General features: G+C 42.7%; 1 protein-coding gene across 3 annotated transcripts in view; it reads right to left on the reverse strand.

Annotated features, from left to right (window-relative positions):
• Positions 1-1011: 1011 nt before the first annotated feature.
• Positions 1012-14795, reverse strand: part of LOC144521253 (uncharacterized) — a 48875-nt gene continuing 35091 nt past the window's right edge. For all 3 annotated transcript variants that reach the window (XM_078255719.1, XM_078255711.1, XM_078255702.1), the window contains exons 22-31: positions 7811-14671; positions 7457-7548; positions 6259-6295; positions 5945-6091; positions 4979-5101; positions 4658-4755; positions 3473-3565; positions 3278-3392; positions 2914-3119; positions 1012-2367 (exon numbers count right to left, since the gene is read on the reverse strand). In XM_078255719.1, the coding sequence (XP_078111845.1) occupies positions 2961-3119; positions 3278-3392; positions 3473-3565; positions 4658-4755; positions 4979-5101; positions 5945-6091; positions 6259-6295; positions 7457-7548; positions 7811-14671 (7725 nt within the window). In that variant the 3' untranslated portion in view covers positions 1012-2367; positions 2914-2960. The remainder of the gene's footprint in view (positions 2368-2913; positions 3120-3277; positions 3393-3472; positions 3566-4657; positions 4756-4978; positions 5102-5944; positions 6092-6258; positions 6296-7456; positions 7549-7810; positions 14672-14795) is intronic.

The following is a 14795-nucleotide window of genomic DNA, read 5'->3' on the forward strand; positions in this document are numbered from 1 at the left end:
ACAAAGACGGCTTTTGATAGTTTTATTTAGTTTCTTTCGACTTTGAATGAAGTGTGTTTAATAATGATAAAAGTCCTCCAGTTTATTTACATGGAGTCTGGTGGGTTTGGTGACGGTGATTTCTGGGCCGTTTCATGTTAAACTAAAAGGATCTTACTCTTTAACTAAAAGGTCTATCTCTGTAGGGATCCTTTCATAATGTTGTCAGAATAATAATGAGTCTGTCAGCGGCAAAAAAACAGAACTTTTAGTGGACAGAAGTTGAAGGTGCACAATTGCCCGTTAATGTTACATTGCAGCTTGTTTCGTCTTGCTTAATACTGGACCAATTTCAAAGAATGTTGTTTATATCAGTCACTTAAACACAAAAACATAGAAAAGGGGGGTCCAGGTTGAAAAAAAAAAAAAAAAAATAAGTTAACCTTTAAAGCAACACCAAAGATTCTTTTGTACCTTAAAAGTTTTTTTCCAAAATCATTTCAGCGGTTCATCAACTCAGGGCGGACGGTCTTCTGCATTCACTTTGCGGCTCTCTATCGGCTAAAACAGCACTATGCAAGTTTGCCAGATGGGTAGCGGATCTGTAGTTTGAATGATAAATAATGGACACAATTCCACTTCCAACCTGTAGGAGAACAGAAGAGGAAAAGTGCTTTGGTGTTGCTTTAAGTGTGAACAATTCGGCATTCCCAAACACTGATATATTGGCGGCGGCCGTATATGCTCTCTCTCAAACACAACAGACCCTCCTCCTCCGTGAAGATTCATTAATGCCATTGATTATTCTATACACTCCAATACAGTAATGTCGGTGGTGGTATGAGCCTTAAACTTGGTTTGCGATCCTCTAACACAGATCGATCTTTTTCCCCGCGGAGAAGACGGCTGGACTCCATCCGGAGTTTAATGGTTAATTGGTTAATCTGTTATATGAAATATCAGCATTACACTTGCTGGGTGCAATTTATTGTATACTTTATAACCTACAGAAACACATCAAATAGTCAAAAGAAAAGTTCAACAAGCTTTATTAAATTAACCTGACAAAGGTCACCTCTGACACAGTATTGCACCAAGTTAAGCCTAATGTCACCAAAAGGCCAACAGCGTCACTATCTCTTAAAAATAGAGGCAGTAGAGAAAATATGCCATCTGAACAATTTTTCAGTAGTTCACCTTTTTCATAAATAGATTCAGTTCATTGTTTTGTCCATCAATCACACCTCTATGTACAGATCATAAGGACAGTGTACGTCAAACTCATCAGACGCTGCCCATTTCTACAAAAGTGGATCAACTAACAAGCCAGAAAGCATCTTCCACCGTTTATTAGGTTTTATCATGTCTGTAAAATCATTGGAGTTCATTTTTTACATTTTTTTTTTGGCTTGTTAATTGACCTCCTTTTGTGAAACCCCCGTCTTTTACCCATCACATCTTTTAGACTCCACAATCGAGAAGAAATGTACAGTCATCAAACATCAGCCTAAGAGGATAGAAATGCATATATACATACATACAGTCAGCATACTTTCTGAGGATGCACACATAAATACTATAAACCTTAAATACACACAGTATGTACTTTCATATCATCTGCTTTTTTTTTTTGCAGTACATTTTGGCACACTATGACACCGGAGTAAAATGTACGGATATATATATATATCGAAACCATTGTCTCCCACTATCTTTAACGGGCATGAGAGCATGTATTCAAACAGCCAAGGTAAGGATACAGACACCTTTGGCTTTGCATTGAAACAGGAACAGGGTGGGAGGGGGTGTAGTGCTTCTGAGCTTATATAAGATGATTATATACACATTTTGGAGCTTCAGTGCATAGTTTTTTTAACTCAGCATCACGATTATGTGCAAGGTACGAAACCAGGCAGGCCAAACCAAGCAGCAGCTGGTGCAGACGTTTGTGACTTAAAGCAAACGGTTTACTGACAGACGGGATGTTTGCACGTTTGCTCCCAGCTCAGGAAAAGAAGGGAACAAGGTGGGCGAGGCGAGCACATTCAAAACATTTAGTAGTGTTCAGAATGGATATGGCTTTCTGCACCTTCTTAGGCATCAAAGTTCAAGTCCTTTCCTTCTTCAGCTCCAGCAACTTGAGGATTTGTGTTTCTTTCCTCGTCTCCTTTGTGATCTGCATCCGAAAGCAACAAAACTAGGGCTGCAACGAATGCTTATTTTGATTGTTGATTCATTTGGCCATTCTTTTTTTGCTTTATCGATTAGTTATTTGGTCTATAAAATGACAGAAAATGGTTAAAAGATGTCAATCAGTGTTTCCCGAAAAGTCCAAGATGACGTCCTCAAATGTCTCGTTTTGTCCCCAACTCAAAGATATTCAGTTTACTGTCACAGAGGAGAGAAATAACTAGAACATATTCATATTTAACAAGCTGACATCAGAGAAGTTTTTTCATAAAAAAAGACTCAAACCGATGAATCGATTATCAAAATAGTTGACAACTAAATCGATTTATCTTTGCAGCTCTACAACAAACTGTAGGCAACACGCCCAAATAATTAAGTAACCCCCCCCAACAGCAGCGAGGGATGAGAGCATCATACTCTAAGGCTTGATTTAACACATTTAAAGGAAACAATCTAATTTAAGACACACTCGCTGTGTTCAGTCTTGCAAACAACATGATTCATCTGAAATCTGTGAACATGTTGTCAACCGCCTTGCTGCTGCAGACTGACGGTCATCGTTTGAGCGGGAAACTTTACCGTGAACATACTATTTACTCTCCTAGGAAGGAAAGGTGTGACCTGAGTATGGAGAGCCTCTCCGACTGCTGTATGTGGGCCACTTTTAGTGTTTCACACTTCAATGCAGAGAGAAAATAAAAATGCTGAATTAGCTTTAAAAAAAAATAAAATAAATAAACTTACTTCAGCTTTCAGTTTCAACCTTAAACCCATTTCCCAGTGTGAGCTGGCTACAGGGCCCCAGTGAGGCACATGAGGACGAGCACGTGTATCGTGAGCAGGTAGGCCAGAAAGAAATATCGGGAGCGTGCGCGGCTCGTCAACAGCCTGGAGAAGTAGAGGCTCCTCCCTCTGAGCCAGCGTCGGCATGCCACCATGCCGCCTTTCACCTGGAGGCACAAACACCGAGCAATCAGGGGAACACGTCAGTCATAGGGGGACACTTTAAGGTTTTATTGGAATCTCTGAAACCAGGAACAATGGCTTGTTCATTTACACGCCTCTCTGGATGAGCGGAGGCTAAATTCATTTGTTGTCTTCTGCGTACCTTTCGTGCTATTAGAGGCTGGTTCGGGTTGAGACTGAGAGCTTCCCACTCGTCTTCTGCTTCAATCTCGATACTGAAGTCCCTCTGACTGTCTCTGGGCAGACTGGATTCAACACTGCAAAACAAAAGCATTTTAAAAAGGTTCTGCACGGTTGAATATATACTGTATATGTGTATGAAGTGTGTGTGTGAGACCTCTTTGCTCTGTCCTCAGCAAGACGCAGAGCCTCCTCAGCCGTCTCTCTCCTCGCTCTCTCGTCTGTCAGACTCTGCTCCAACTCAAGCAGCCTGAACACACACACACACACACACACATTAATATATCAAATATCTGGAAAACACAAGATTGAAAGTGGTTCTTTTGCCTGACTTTGTAAAGAAACAGATAGTAAACGGACTGCATTTATATTGTGCTTTGAGTCTTAACAACCACTCAAAGCGCACAGATCTGTCAACTAAATAAAGCAATTGATCAGTCGACAAAATCTGGGTGTTGGTCGACTAAGATTGTCTTTAGTTGAGGACAGCCCTAATATCGAGGAGCTCAATTACACAAATAAACATCTGTAAGAGAATATCATACAAAACTACACGGAGCAAAAGACTTTGGGTCCTATCTAGCACCCGGCGCAGCGCAAAGCCCGACGTGAGTGTCTTTGCTGGTTTAAGACCGACCCAGTTGTCAGTTTCCCGTCCAGCGTCCACGTCGTTTAAATAGCAAATGCACCCGCGCCCATCTGTGGCCCATGGGCGTGCTGGTCTTACAGGGAGGTGTGTTCAGGTGCATTCTGGGCGTGCTGGTCTTACAGGGAGGTGTGTTCAGGTGCATTCTGGGCGTGCTGGTCTTACAGGGAGGTGTGTTCAGGTGCATTCTGGGCGTGCTGGTCTTACAGGGAGGTGTGTTCAGGTGCATTCTGGGCGTGCTGGTCTTACAGGGAGGTGTGTTCAGGTGCATTCTGGGCGTATTGCTATCTTGACGCAGCGCCATTGACTAGGGCTGAACGATTTTGGAAAATAATCTAATTGCGATTGCCTAGGCTCGTGCACAGCGCGCGCACGCTATGCTCGTTACACACACAGGGATGCACAGCAGCACATTATGATATGATCTGCTTGCGTGCTTTCACTTCACGCACGAGCAGTTCAGTTTCTTCTCCTGAAAATCTCTCGTTCCTGCTCAGAAAATCCTCCATCATTGACAGCAATGCTCCAAGGTCCAAACGCGCCTGGCTTTTAAAGGGAATGGGAGATGACACTCTGAGACACTAAGTACAACCCTTTTGAACCATGCGCACTTTTGTACACGCCCTGAACGCACCGGCGCCAGGCGCTTCACGCCGTGCGCTTAGCTCGTTAAAATAGGACCCTTTGTCTCTTCACCTTTCTTGGAGCTGACTGGCTTCAGCGGTTCCAGCAGTCATGGAGTTGATGCTCCTCTCCTGGGGGGCTCCAGGTGCAACCTCAGCATACACTGACCCCTGGTGGTGGGGAAACAGTGTTACATGTATATAGCGATGCAACTTTTTATTTGGTTTTTTTAGAGCATGTTTGTCTTTATTTCATAGTATGACAGTACAGAGAGATACTAAACTAAACGGAGGGAAAGTATACAATATGGATATGTGATGCATGACAACACCTTATGTGAACAAACAAAAGGACCCAGAACTGTTGTCTACATCCATGTTTAGGATTATTTACCTGAGACTGGCCTTGGACTTGGGTTTCCAGCCAGTGGCAGCGATTCTGGGTGTCCCTCAGGGTTTGGGAAACGGCCCTCAGCTGAGCTGCAACAGTACCTTTCTCCTCCACTCCCTGCTGCAGCTGGGGGGGGGGAGGAAGGGACATTTTGTACATTTAAGCATACAGTCATTTTACTTTATCCTCAAAGAAATAATTTCATTCTTCCTTCAGAGGTTATTTTTCTCAGAGCTGCAAAGATTAATCGATTAGTTGTCTATGTCTAACTATGAAATGAATCGGCGCCTACGTGCGTAGGAGGGACGAGTAGGTCAAGAGTTTCCTCACGCTGTCTAACTTAAAAAAAATATAAAGTTTCAATTCGGCAACGTTTCGGTACTGGACCATCTTCAGGCAAATGGTTTTACATCCTGAGAAGCCACCTTTTTCTAGGAGGTGACCTTAGATAGTGTGCGGGAGTTTTGCTTTGCAACTCTTGACTATTTTTTTTTTTTTTTAAACTTCTCTGATGTCAGCTTGTTAATGTGAATATGTTCTAGTGTCTTCTCTCCTCTGACAGTAAACTGAATATCTTTGAGTTGGGGACAAAACAAGACATTTGAGGACGTCATCTTGGGCTTTTTGAGAAACACTGATCCACATTTTCACCATTTTCTGACATTTTAGAGACCAAACAACTCATCCATTCATCCAGAACATAATCCACAGATTAATTGATGTCGGTCAGTTGCAGCCCTAATATCTTTGGTAGAAAAAAAGCAATAATCAAAGGATGGAAATATCATTCAATCGGATCGCCAACATTATAAGTTTATTGCAAAAATAGTAAAACAAACAGCTTGCTGCACTGCCCACATTGAACTACTCACCCAACCCCTTCACTTTGTGTCTACACCGCCAACATTTTAGCTGCACATTCAGCTGTGTTTGGGTTTAGAGATGCACACAAGCTCAGCCGTTTCATACCTTGAGGTTGAGTTGCTGGAGGTACTGGTCTCGTTGTTGGATCTCATACATGCAGCGCTGCAGGTCTCCGTGAAGCTGGATCCTCTCTGCCTCCAACCGACTCACCACCTCGTCCATTCCACTCTGACCTGCCAAAACAACTGTTTCCTGTTGGGCGGAAGGAAAAAATAAGCTAAAAGACTGAACAAAGAGATTCTAATGTTTGTTTCAAAATAGTAATTTCAGGAGGATTAAAACAGATTAGTAAAATATAGCAAAACAACTATGATACAGATCACGTATAGTTTTCAGCTAAAGGCAGATGTATAACTTACCTTGACTGGCAGTGTGTCCTTCCTCTCTGTGTCCGATCTACATAACAGAAAAAGCAATTATTGAACTGTTGTTTGGTTGTTGCCTCGTGCACAACCACACAGCTAGAATCCACAGTTGGTTTCATGCCAACACGTAGAGACAGTAAGCTGACCACATGAACGCAGCAGTTGTTCACTACAGTTTGGGCAAAAAACAATCCTACTTGTTGCCAATCTATGTGCCATAGGGCGGTCAACCAATATTCTAAATTCGAATATATATTCAGAGAATTCACAGCCAACGAGAAAGCATGTTGATGGTCGTTTCTATGGTGCGGCTGGCGCGAAACCGAAATAAAACTAATTATTGTCTAACTGAAGAGACGAGACGAGGTGCGGGATCTTCTGTCGGTGAAACACCGACCAGACAGACATATTGTCCCACAAATTCAAGAAACGGCAAGAGACTTGGTTGTTTCCAACCACATTACAAACCCTGCGGTATGATTTGCTCTAAAGAAAAAGATGGAAAGAGTCTTTAAATAAAGTTTAACGGCATAGGACATTATTTTATTAGTTTATTTTGTAATGTGTAGGTATGTAGATCTTTTAAAAGACATGTTCATGTTGAAAGAAATATACCTGTGCAAGTCTGCCGTTGTATGTTTATCGGTGTTTTAAGCCCTCAACGTCTCCATCCAGGCAGCGCTGCCTGGAAGGCACTAGGATTAGGCAATGGTTATGGTTATGGTTATGGTTAGGTGCCTTGAAGTCAACGGTCGCAGCGCTGCCTGGAAGGAGACGTTGGGGGCTTAAAACACCGTCAAGCCCGTTGTATTGCCTCGCCCTCTTGTGGACAAAATGCACAAAAATAGATATTCAAGCATATTTAAACCAATGTGTTTTTCTCTAGAAGGAATATTTGAACGTCATTTTTTGTCAATTTCTGACGGTTCAAATGTGTCACATGTTCTTGTTGCATGGAAAACCATTTGAGCCGAGTTGTGTTTTGTATGTTTTGGGAAAGGCCACACGACTAAGTACTAGCTGCTAGCTCCACCATACTGTAAACTCTGTGCATGCATTGACACACCTATAACACCAAGGTAGAAGTAGGTCCAACACATAGTTACTTCTATTACTCTTTAAGGACACTTCACTTTAAATTCAGAATACACATAAAGTTTAGTTTACTTCAGTCTTTTTTTTTTTTTTTTACCTTAGATCTGCTGTTTCTTCCTGGTAGCTGCTGATTTCTTTTTCAGCTGGCAGTCTGTTAGTCTGTAGTTCATCCATCTTCTGCCTCGTTTCCTGCAATAGCATCAATAGCAAGTCGTCAGTCACAAAGCTCATACAACTATTCGTCTAAAAATATGTTTTTAATCAAACAGAATTTCACACTAGAACATGTGCATCCACACAAAAAATACCTTGCCAGTCAAAGCAATGAATGAAATGCAATGAAAAACTACAAATATATCTTGACCGTGCATGCTTTCCACAAAATGAAACACAGCAGAGATGAAGTGCAAGCAACAGCCAAACCCAAATCACAGCTGATGACTTGACTTACCGAGCCTTCCTTCTCATTCTGAAGGGCACTTCCTTTTGACTTTTCCGCACTCACAGAGGTGACGGTCTCTGGGCTTGACCCTTGCCTGGACTCAACCACTCTTTTGGCCCCGGCTAACTCATCCATTAGCCGGTCACGATCATTTTGAAGGCTGGCCATGGATCTGGAAAATGCTGCCAGCTGCCTGCTGTACGCGTTATTTTCCAGGACGACCCGCTTCAGTTCCCTTTCCTTCCCTGACAAATCCTTCGACAGCTCATCCAACAACTTGCTCAGCTCTGTGTGTGCGTCTTTGTTCTCTAAAGCTTTTATTTTGTGAACGAGGATGTCCCTCTCTTTGGCGAACATCGCCAGGTCAGAGGTGGCATCCTGCAGACTGCGCTCGACCTTGTTCAAAGCTGCCTTTGTCTCTCGGAGTTCGTCATCATATCTGTTTCTCAGGATCTTGAAGTCTTCGATGAGCTGGTCTCGGTCGTTCTGCAAAGCAGCCATGGCTTTGCACATGGACTCATTTTGAGCCCTCGTGTCTTTGCTTTGAGTTTTGGCCTCTGATAATCGTTGCTCCATTTCGAGTAGGTCTTTCGCGAGCTCCGCCACCCTTTGATCAGCCGTCTCCCGCTCGTTTCTCATCAGCTCTACCTCACGCTCAAAGGTGTCCAGCTCGCTGTTGTATTTGTCCTCAGCTTCAGCCAGGTTTTTGTCCGTTTCATTTTCCACCAGCTGCAATTTTTCCTTGAGCTCATCAGTTAGCATTTTCTGAGAAAGGATTTTTTGCTGGAGGTCATTACATTCGGCTGCTTTGGCTGCCACGGCGTCTTGCAAATCAGTAATCACTTTGCCCTGGTTTGTCGCGGCTCTTTCCTTTTTTAGAGTGACTGTATCAGACTCCAGGATTGAAACCTGAGCATTAAGTTTAGAAATCTCTGCTTTTAAAGTATTGCTCGCCTCTTTTTCCTTTTGAAGTTCCAACTCAGACTCTTTTTGCTGCTTTTCAGCTGCGGCCTTTTGGTTTTCAAGGGTTTTGATCACATCCTGCTGTTTCTTCAGCAACACCTTCAGCTGGTTGTCCTTCAGGAACAAAACCTGATTTAAATCCTCTCTGTACCGAACCAGCTGTGCCCTGAGCATAGCGTTCTCTGAATTGAGATCATCCATTTGATGTAACAGTTTCCTTATTTCATGTTTAAGGCCTCTGGTGGCACCACCTTCCCCATCAGCAGAGCCCTCTTTACCCTTTAACCCTAACTGACTCTTTGCTTCAAGCATTCTGTATTCGGACATCAGTCGCTCCCGTTCACTCTGTAAAGACACCATTGAGTTCTTGAATGACTCCATCTTAGCAGCCATCTGCTCCTTTTCCTGGATGGACCGGTTAGCTTTAATTTGCAGACTTTTGACCTTTGCTTCAAGGCCCCTCAACTCTTTGTCCGCCTTTTCTCTCTGGTAGCGTGAAGAACTTAACCTGTCCTCGTACACTGCTACCTGGGTGCGGTGATTCGTCTGGAGTTGTTCTAGATATCCTGACATCTGTCCGTCTCTACAGGACAGCAAGGAGGAGATCTCAGCATCTTTGCTTCGCAGGAGTGTTTTCAGTTGCAGGGAAATTCCCTCCTGCTTCTCAAAGTCAGCTCGAACTTGGTCATTTTGCGACTGCAAAAGAAGCAGCTGAGCATCCGAGTCTGCGTTTATCTTCTCTAGTTGCTGGAGATTTAGCTGCATTTGGGAAATCACATTTTCTTTGTCGGCGAGCTGTCGGTTCAGTGCATTTTTATCTTGTTCTATTCGGTCAGCATGAGCGCTGAGCTCCTTTACCTGCACGGTCATGAGCTCCACGGTCTCGGTAAGTTCAGCGTTGCTTGCACTCATGACGAACAACTGTCTCTGCTGCGCAGCGGCAGCGACGGAGTATTCATTGAGAGTCCTCTCCAGTCTCGACTTGGTCACCCGTAGTTCATTCACCTCTTTATCCTTCACTCTCATGTCTTCCAGAAATCGCTTGATCACGAAACCCTGTTCAAGGAGCTGGCTGTCCTTCTCGTGTAACGTCTTTTGGTACAAATCATTCCACAGTCTGGAAGCATCGGCACCATGAGGAGTGGCAGATAAAGCAGACAGCTTTGCCTCGTTAGTCTCAGCTGATCGTTTCAGAGTATTTATCTGGAGATCTTGAGAGTCTAGGTGCTGCCTCAGTTCATTCACTTTTTGACTCTCTTTATCTTTTAGGTCCTTGAGTTCATCTATCTGTTGTTGTAACATGTATTGATTCTCCAAATAATAATTGAATTGTTGCTCATCAATATTTTGTGGTGATTTCGTTTTATCCACGACCTGATCCTCAGACTTTTGACTCTCCTCTGACATGTCCAAAGCCAGCTGGTCTCTTTCAGACTCAAGACTCAAAATCTTGTCTGTGGCCTGCTGGAGGAGGTTCTTGCGTGTAATCAGCTCAGCCTCATCTAGTTTACCTCTCTCCTCTAAATCCGATATTTTCTCCGAGCTTTTCTTTAGTTCTTTCTCCAAGTGTTCACAGGCCAACCGCGAGGTCTTCAAAGCACTCTCTAAATCTAAAATCAGTTCCTGGTATTTAATGCAGTTTTGTTGCAGCTGATTTATCTCCTGATGCTTTTCTTTGAGTAGCTCTTGCAGTTCTTTCTTCACATTCTTGGAGCCCTCGCTGCCTCTCTGAACCGTCTTGAGCTTCTCCTCAAACGCTCGGACCAGTTTGAGCTGCTCTTGCTCTTTTTCTTGACGAACTTGACTGCTCATCTCTTTACTAGCGGCCAGCTGGGAGGACAGCTGCTTGTTTTGGGTTTGGTAAACAGAGACCGACTCAGTCAGTTCGTCAATCCTTTCAGAGTTTTTGAGGATCACAGTTTCCAAATATTCATTTTCATTTTTCACTTTGTCTGAAATCTCTTGAACATTTTCAAGCTCCTCTTGCAGAAGAGACTTATCGTCCTCCAAGATTCTCACCTTCTCATTTAGGCTAATGGTCTCTCGGCTGTGTCTGTTAATGATGTCATGGAGCTCTTTAATGTCATCGTCTTTCTTTCCCAACTGAAACTCGTGATCATTCTGTATCTTCTCAATTCTTTCAGAAAGAGTTTGCTTCTCCTTTTGTAACAAGTTGTTGATTTCCAACTGAGCACCGAGTTCAGTTTTCTGGGCCTCAATCTGGGCAGTCAGTGAATTATTCAAAGTGAGTGCTTCGTCAAGTTTAAGCTGCATGTTGTTTGCGTATGCATTTGATCCCAGGTGCTTCTCTTCCAGTGAACAGCTAGCTTCTTGAAGCTTTTCTGCCAGTTGGTTATTTTCAGCCTCCAATTCAGTGAGCTTCTCTCTGAGGTCCTCTGACGACTCTTTACGTCTGCAAATCTCAGCCTCCAACTGTTGATCTTTATTAGTCAGCTCGCACATTGCCATTTTGTGTTTTTCTTCAAGTTCAGTCAGCTCTTTTTTAATTTTCTGATTCTCTTCCTTCTGCTCCTCGATCTTCTGCCATTTCTCTTTGGAAAAGTTGTGCATCTGCTCTTTAATTCTTCCATTTTCTTCCTCCATCTCTCTAGCTTGCTTGTCCAAAATCTCCAGCTCGGTCTCTTGTTTGTGGACTTTTCTGAGGGCTTCCTGCCTCTCTCTTTTAGCGCCCTCCAAAAGCTGTCTCATCTTATCCATTTCACTGCTTACATTTTCGTAAGCTTGTAAAAGAGACTCGTATTCTTGTTTCAGCTCGGCGTGTTTTGACTTCCACTTGGACAGCTCCTCCGTTTGAGAGTCCTTAAGAGATTCAACCTGGCAGGAGAAAGCTTGTTTCTGCTGGGTGATGTTTTCTATGGTTAGCTTCAAGCTTTCACAGGCTGCCGAAAGGCTGCGATTATCACTGAAGACGCCATCAGCTTTAGTGCGGAGCTCCTCTTTCTCCGTGTTCAGAGATGACACAGTGCTTTCCAGGTCCATATTTTGTTGTCTCAACTTCAGCACTAATGATTCCAGAGAAATGTACTCGGCTTCTTTAGAGTCATGTTTGGCTGACAGCTTTTCTACTTCTTCCTTGAGTGTTGCCTTTTCCTTCAAGAGTTCTTTCCTCGAAACTAAAGCTGCTTGAAGTTTCCTGGTTAGGAGAGCAACTTTGCCTCGGTTGTCCTTATCGTTCATTTTGGTGCCATCGTCTTGAGATTTCTGAAGCTCAGCCTCTGTTCTCATCTTTTCAGTTGAGGTTTCATGCATTTTAATTTGCTGCTTTAATTGCAGTTCAAGTGCAGCAATGAGTTCTTCCTTTTCTAAAACTTTAGTCTGAGAAACTAACAAGGCATCATCCCTCTCCTTTAGTTTCACTTCAAAGTTTTCAGCACATTTGCAAGGCAAACAAACGGCTTCTTTGTTAACATCTTCCTGTTGAATGCACATTTCCGGTTTGTCTTGATGTAGCTGCTCATTTACTCTCTCCTTCAGTTGCTTATTCAGCGTGGTTACCTCATCCCTGAGTTCATTGATTATTCTGAAAGCATTTTCTTTTTCTTGCTGTAACAAATCCAAATCCCTTTGCCTTTCAATACAAAGCGATTGTGTTCTTTCAAGCTCCTCTGTAAAAACAGCCTTGTTGTCACTGAGCTGCTGCTGTGTTTCTGCTAGTGTCTTTTGGATGGTTACAACTTCCAAGGATTTCTGTGAAACTAAAGCAACTGATGTCTCAAGTTCCGCTTTCATCTGATTGCTTTTCTCCAAAAGAGCCATGTTTCCTTCTACCAAGAGTTGATATTTTTCTTCATTTGCGTGCATGTGTTCCTCCAGTGCAGACTCAGAGATGCTCAGCTGGGTCTTCAAAACCATGTTTTCATTTAATAAAGCTTGCTTCTCCTGTTGGGTCTTTAGCTCAGCAACTTTAATGGTTTCTTGATAATTCTCAACTTCTTCCGTTTTCTCTTTTACTTCTGCATGAGCTTTCTCTAAGTTGTTCTCTACCATGTGAAGTTTTGATTTCAAAGCGTCTGCTCTTTGTTCTATGACTACCAGAGCCTCCTCTTTACTTGCCATCTCAAGAGACATGCTCTCACATTTGGATTTCACATTTTCTAGCTCCGTTTGCAAGTTTGATAGAGAATGGCATTGGCTCTCTTTCTCAGCCAGAGACATCTTCAGATCTTGTAGAGTCTTATCCCTCTCCTCAACAAGCTGTCTTAAGGTGGCCAGTTCATCTAGATCAGACAAAGAGCTTTTACGGAGGTCCTCCAGTTCCCTGACCTTCTCGTCCAAGTCTAGCTGGACAGCGTTTAGCTCATTCGTCTGCTGACAGCGTTGTTCCAACAGAGCCTTGTAGTCGTCTTTCAGTTCAGCTAGCTCTTGAGTCAATTTCTTTTCATTTTCTTGAGCATTCTTCAGGGTCTCTTTGCGTGCCAGCAAGGCAGCCTGGGCCTTTTTCTGTAGCTTCGCCTTTTCAAGTTTCATCTGTGCAAGCTCATTTTCTAAATCAACAGCGGTAGCAGTGGAGGACGTTTTCTCCTTTAACGCATCTTTACATGTCTTCATTTCATTTTGAAGCTCTTCTGCTTTCTGCACCCAGATGTTTCGGTCTCTCTCAAATGCTTCTTCTTTCTCAGCAGCACTGGACTGCAGCTGCTTTATAAGGGCGCTATTCTCAATCAGTGTTTGCAAAGTTTCTGACAAACGCACTTCTTTCTCATTCAATGTGGTTTGCGAAATCTGTTTTTCTGACTGTAATTGTTCCATGAGTCTTTCACTTTCTGTTTTGTGTTGTAGAATCTCTCCTTCTTTCTCAAGAATCTTCTTTTCAAAAAGAGAAATGTTTTCTTCATACATTTTTCCAGTGGCTTGAGCTTGATTTTTTAATTCCTGTAATTCATTCTGCAAGAGTGAAACCTCAATTTGACCCTTTGCGCTCTCTTCTTTTTGGGTTTCATATTGCTCAATTTTCTTCAACAGATCCTTTCTTACAATGAGAGCAGCTTGAAGCTTCTTCTTTGTTGCATCTTTTTCTTTCGATACCTTGGCTAGTTCGCTCTTTAGATCATCATTTTTCTTATTTAGCTCGAGCTTCTCTGAATTCTTAGACTCACTTTCACTTTGAGAGCGTGACATATGTTCCTCTAACTGCTGAGAAATCTCTTCTAGCCTCTTCATGGAGGTTTTGTGTTCTTGCTCCATGCTTTCCAATTGCTCTGTTAGAGATGCTTTTTCCTCACTAAGTTTCATTCTTTCATTTGATGCAGCTTCTATCACTTGGGCGATGGATCCATCTTTGTCCCTTAACTGCTGACTAAGTCCAGCAAGTAATTCCTTCTGCTGACTTATCTGAATGATCATACAGTTGATTTGATCATCTTTTGCTTGTAATTCCCTGTGTAAAGAAGAGTGTTTGACGGTAGCTTCTTTCTCTTTCTCTAATTCAGCACTGAGCCGAGTTTCTAGATGCTTTATCATCTCCTGCAAAAGAGCAATTTGTTGACCCTTCTCATCATTACTTCTCTCTCCTTTATTAAGTGTATTTTGTGTTTTTTCCAACTCATTTTTCAAAGCATCTACCTCAGACTGATGACTTTCTTGTAACAGTTTTATCATGTCCTGTAAAGAGGCTTTTTCTTTCTTTAACGCAGCTGAACTCTCAGATGTGGTTAGTGGCAAGACAGAGGAATCTTTGTCAGTACCATTTTTTCTTGCTACAAGTTTATGTAACTCGTGTTCTGCAGCTTTTAGAGCCTGCTGCAAATTGTTCTTCTCGTTATCCTTCTCCTGGACAGATGCTAATACCTTCTCAAGTTGAATCCTGGATGCCGACGCCTCCGTCTCTTTTGCGCTCAGTTGATCAGATCCCTGCCTAAGTGCAGATGAAGCCTCTGCTAGTTTCTCCTGCAAACGGTCCAAGTCACCTTTCAAAGCATTAACTTTAACATCTTTAGATTTCATTTCATTTTCAACACTTTTTAATTGTTCTGCAAGTAGGTTCTTGTCATGTTTTTCTCTATCCAAAACT

Source organism: Sander vitreus, chromosome 1 (genome assembly GCF_031162955.1).
Source record: "Sander vitreus isolate 19-12246 chromosome 1, sanVit1, whole genome shotgun sequence".
Taxonomy (NCBI): Eukaryota; Metazoa; Chordata; class Actinopteri; order Perciformes; family Percidae; genus Sander; species Sander vitreus.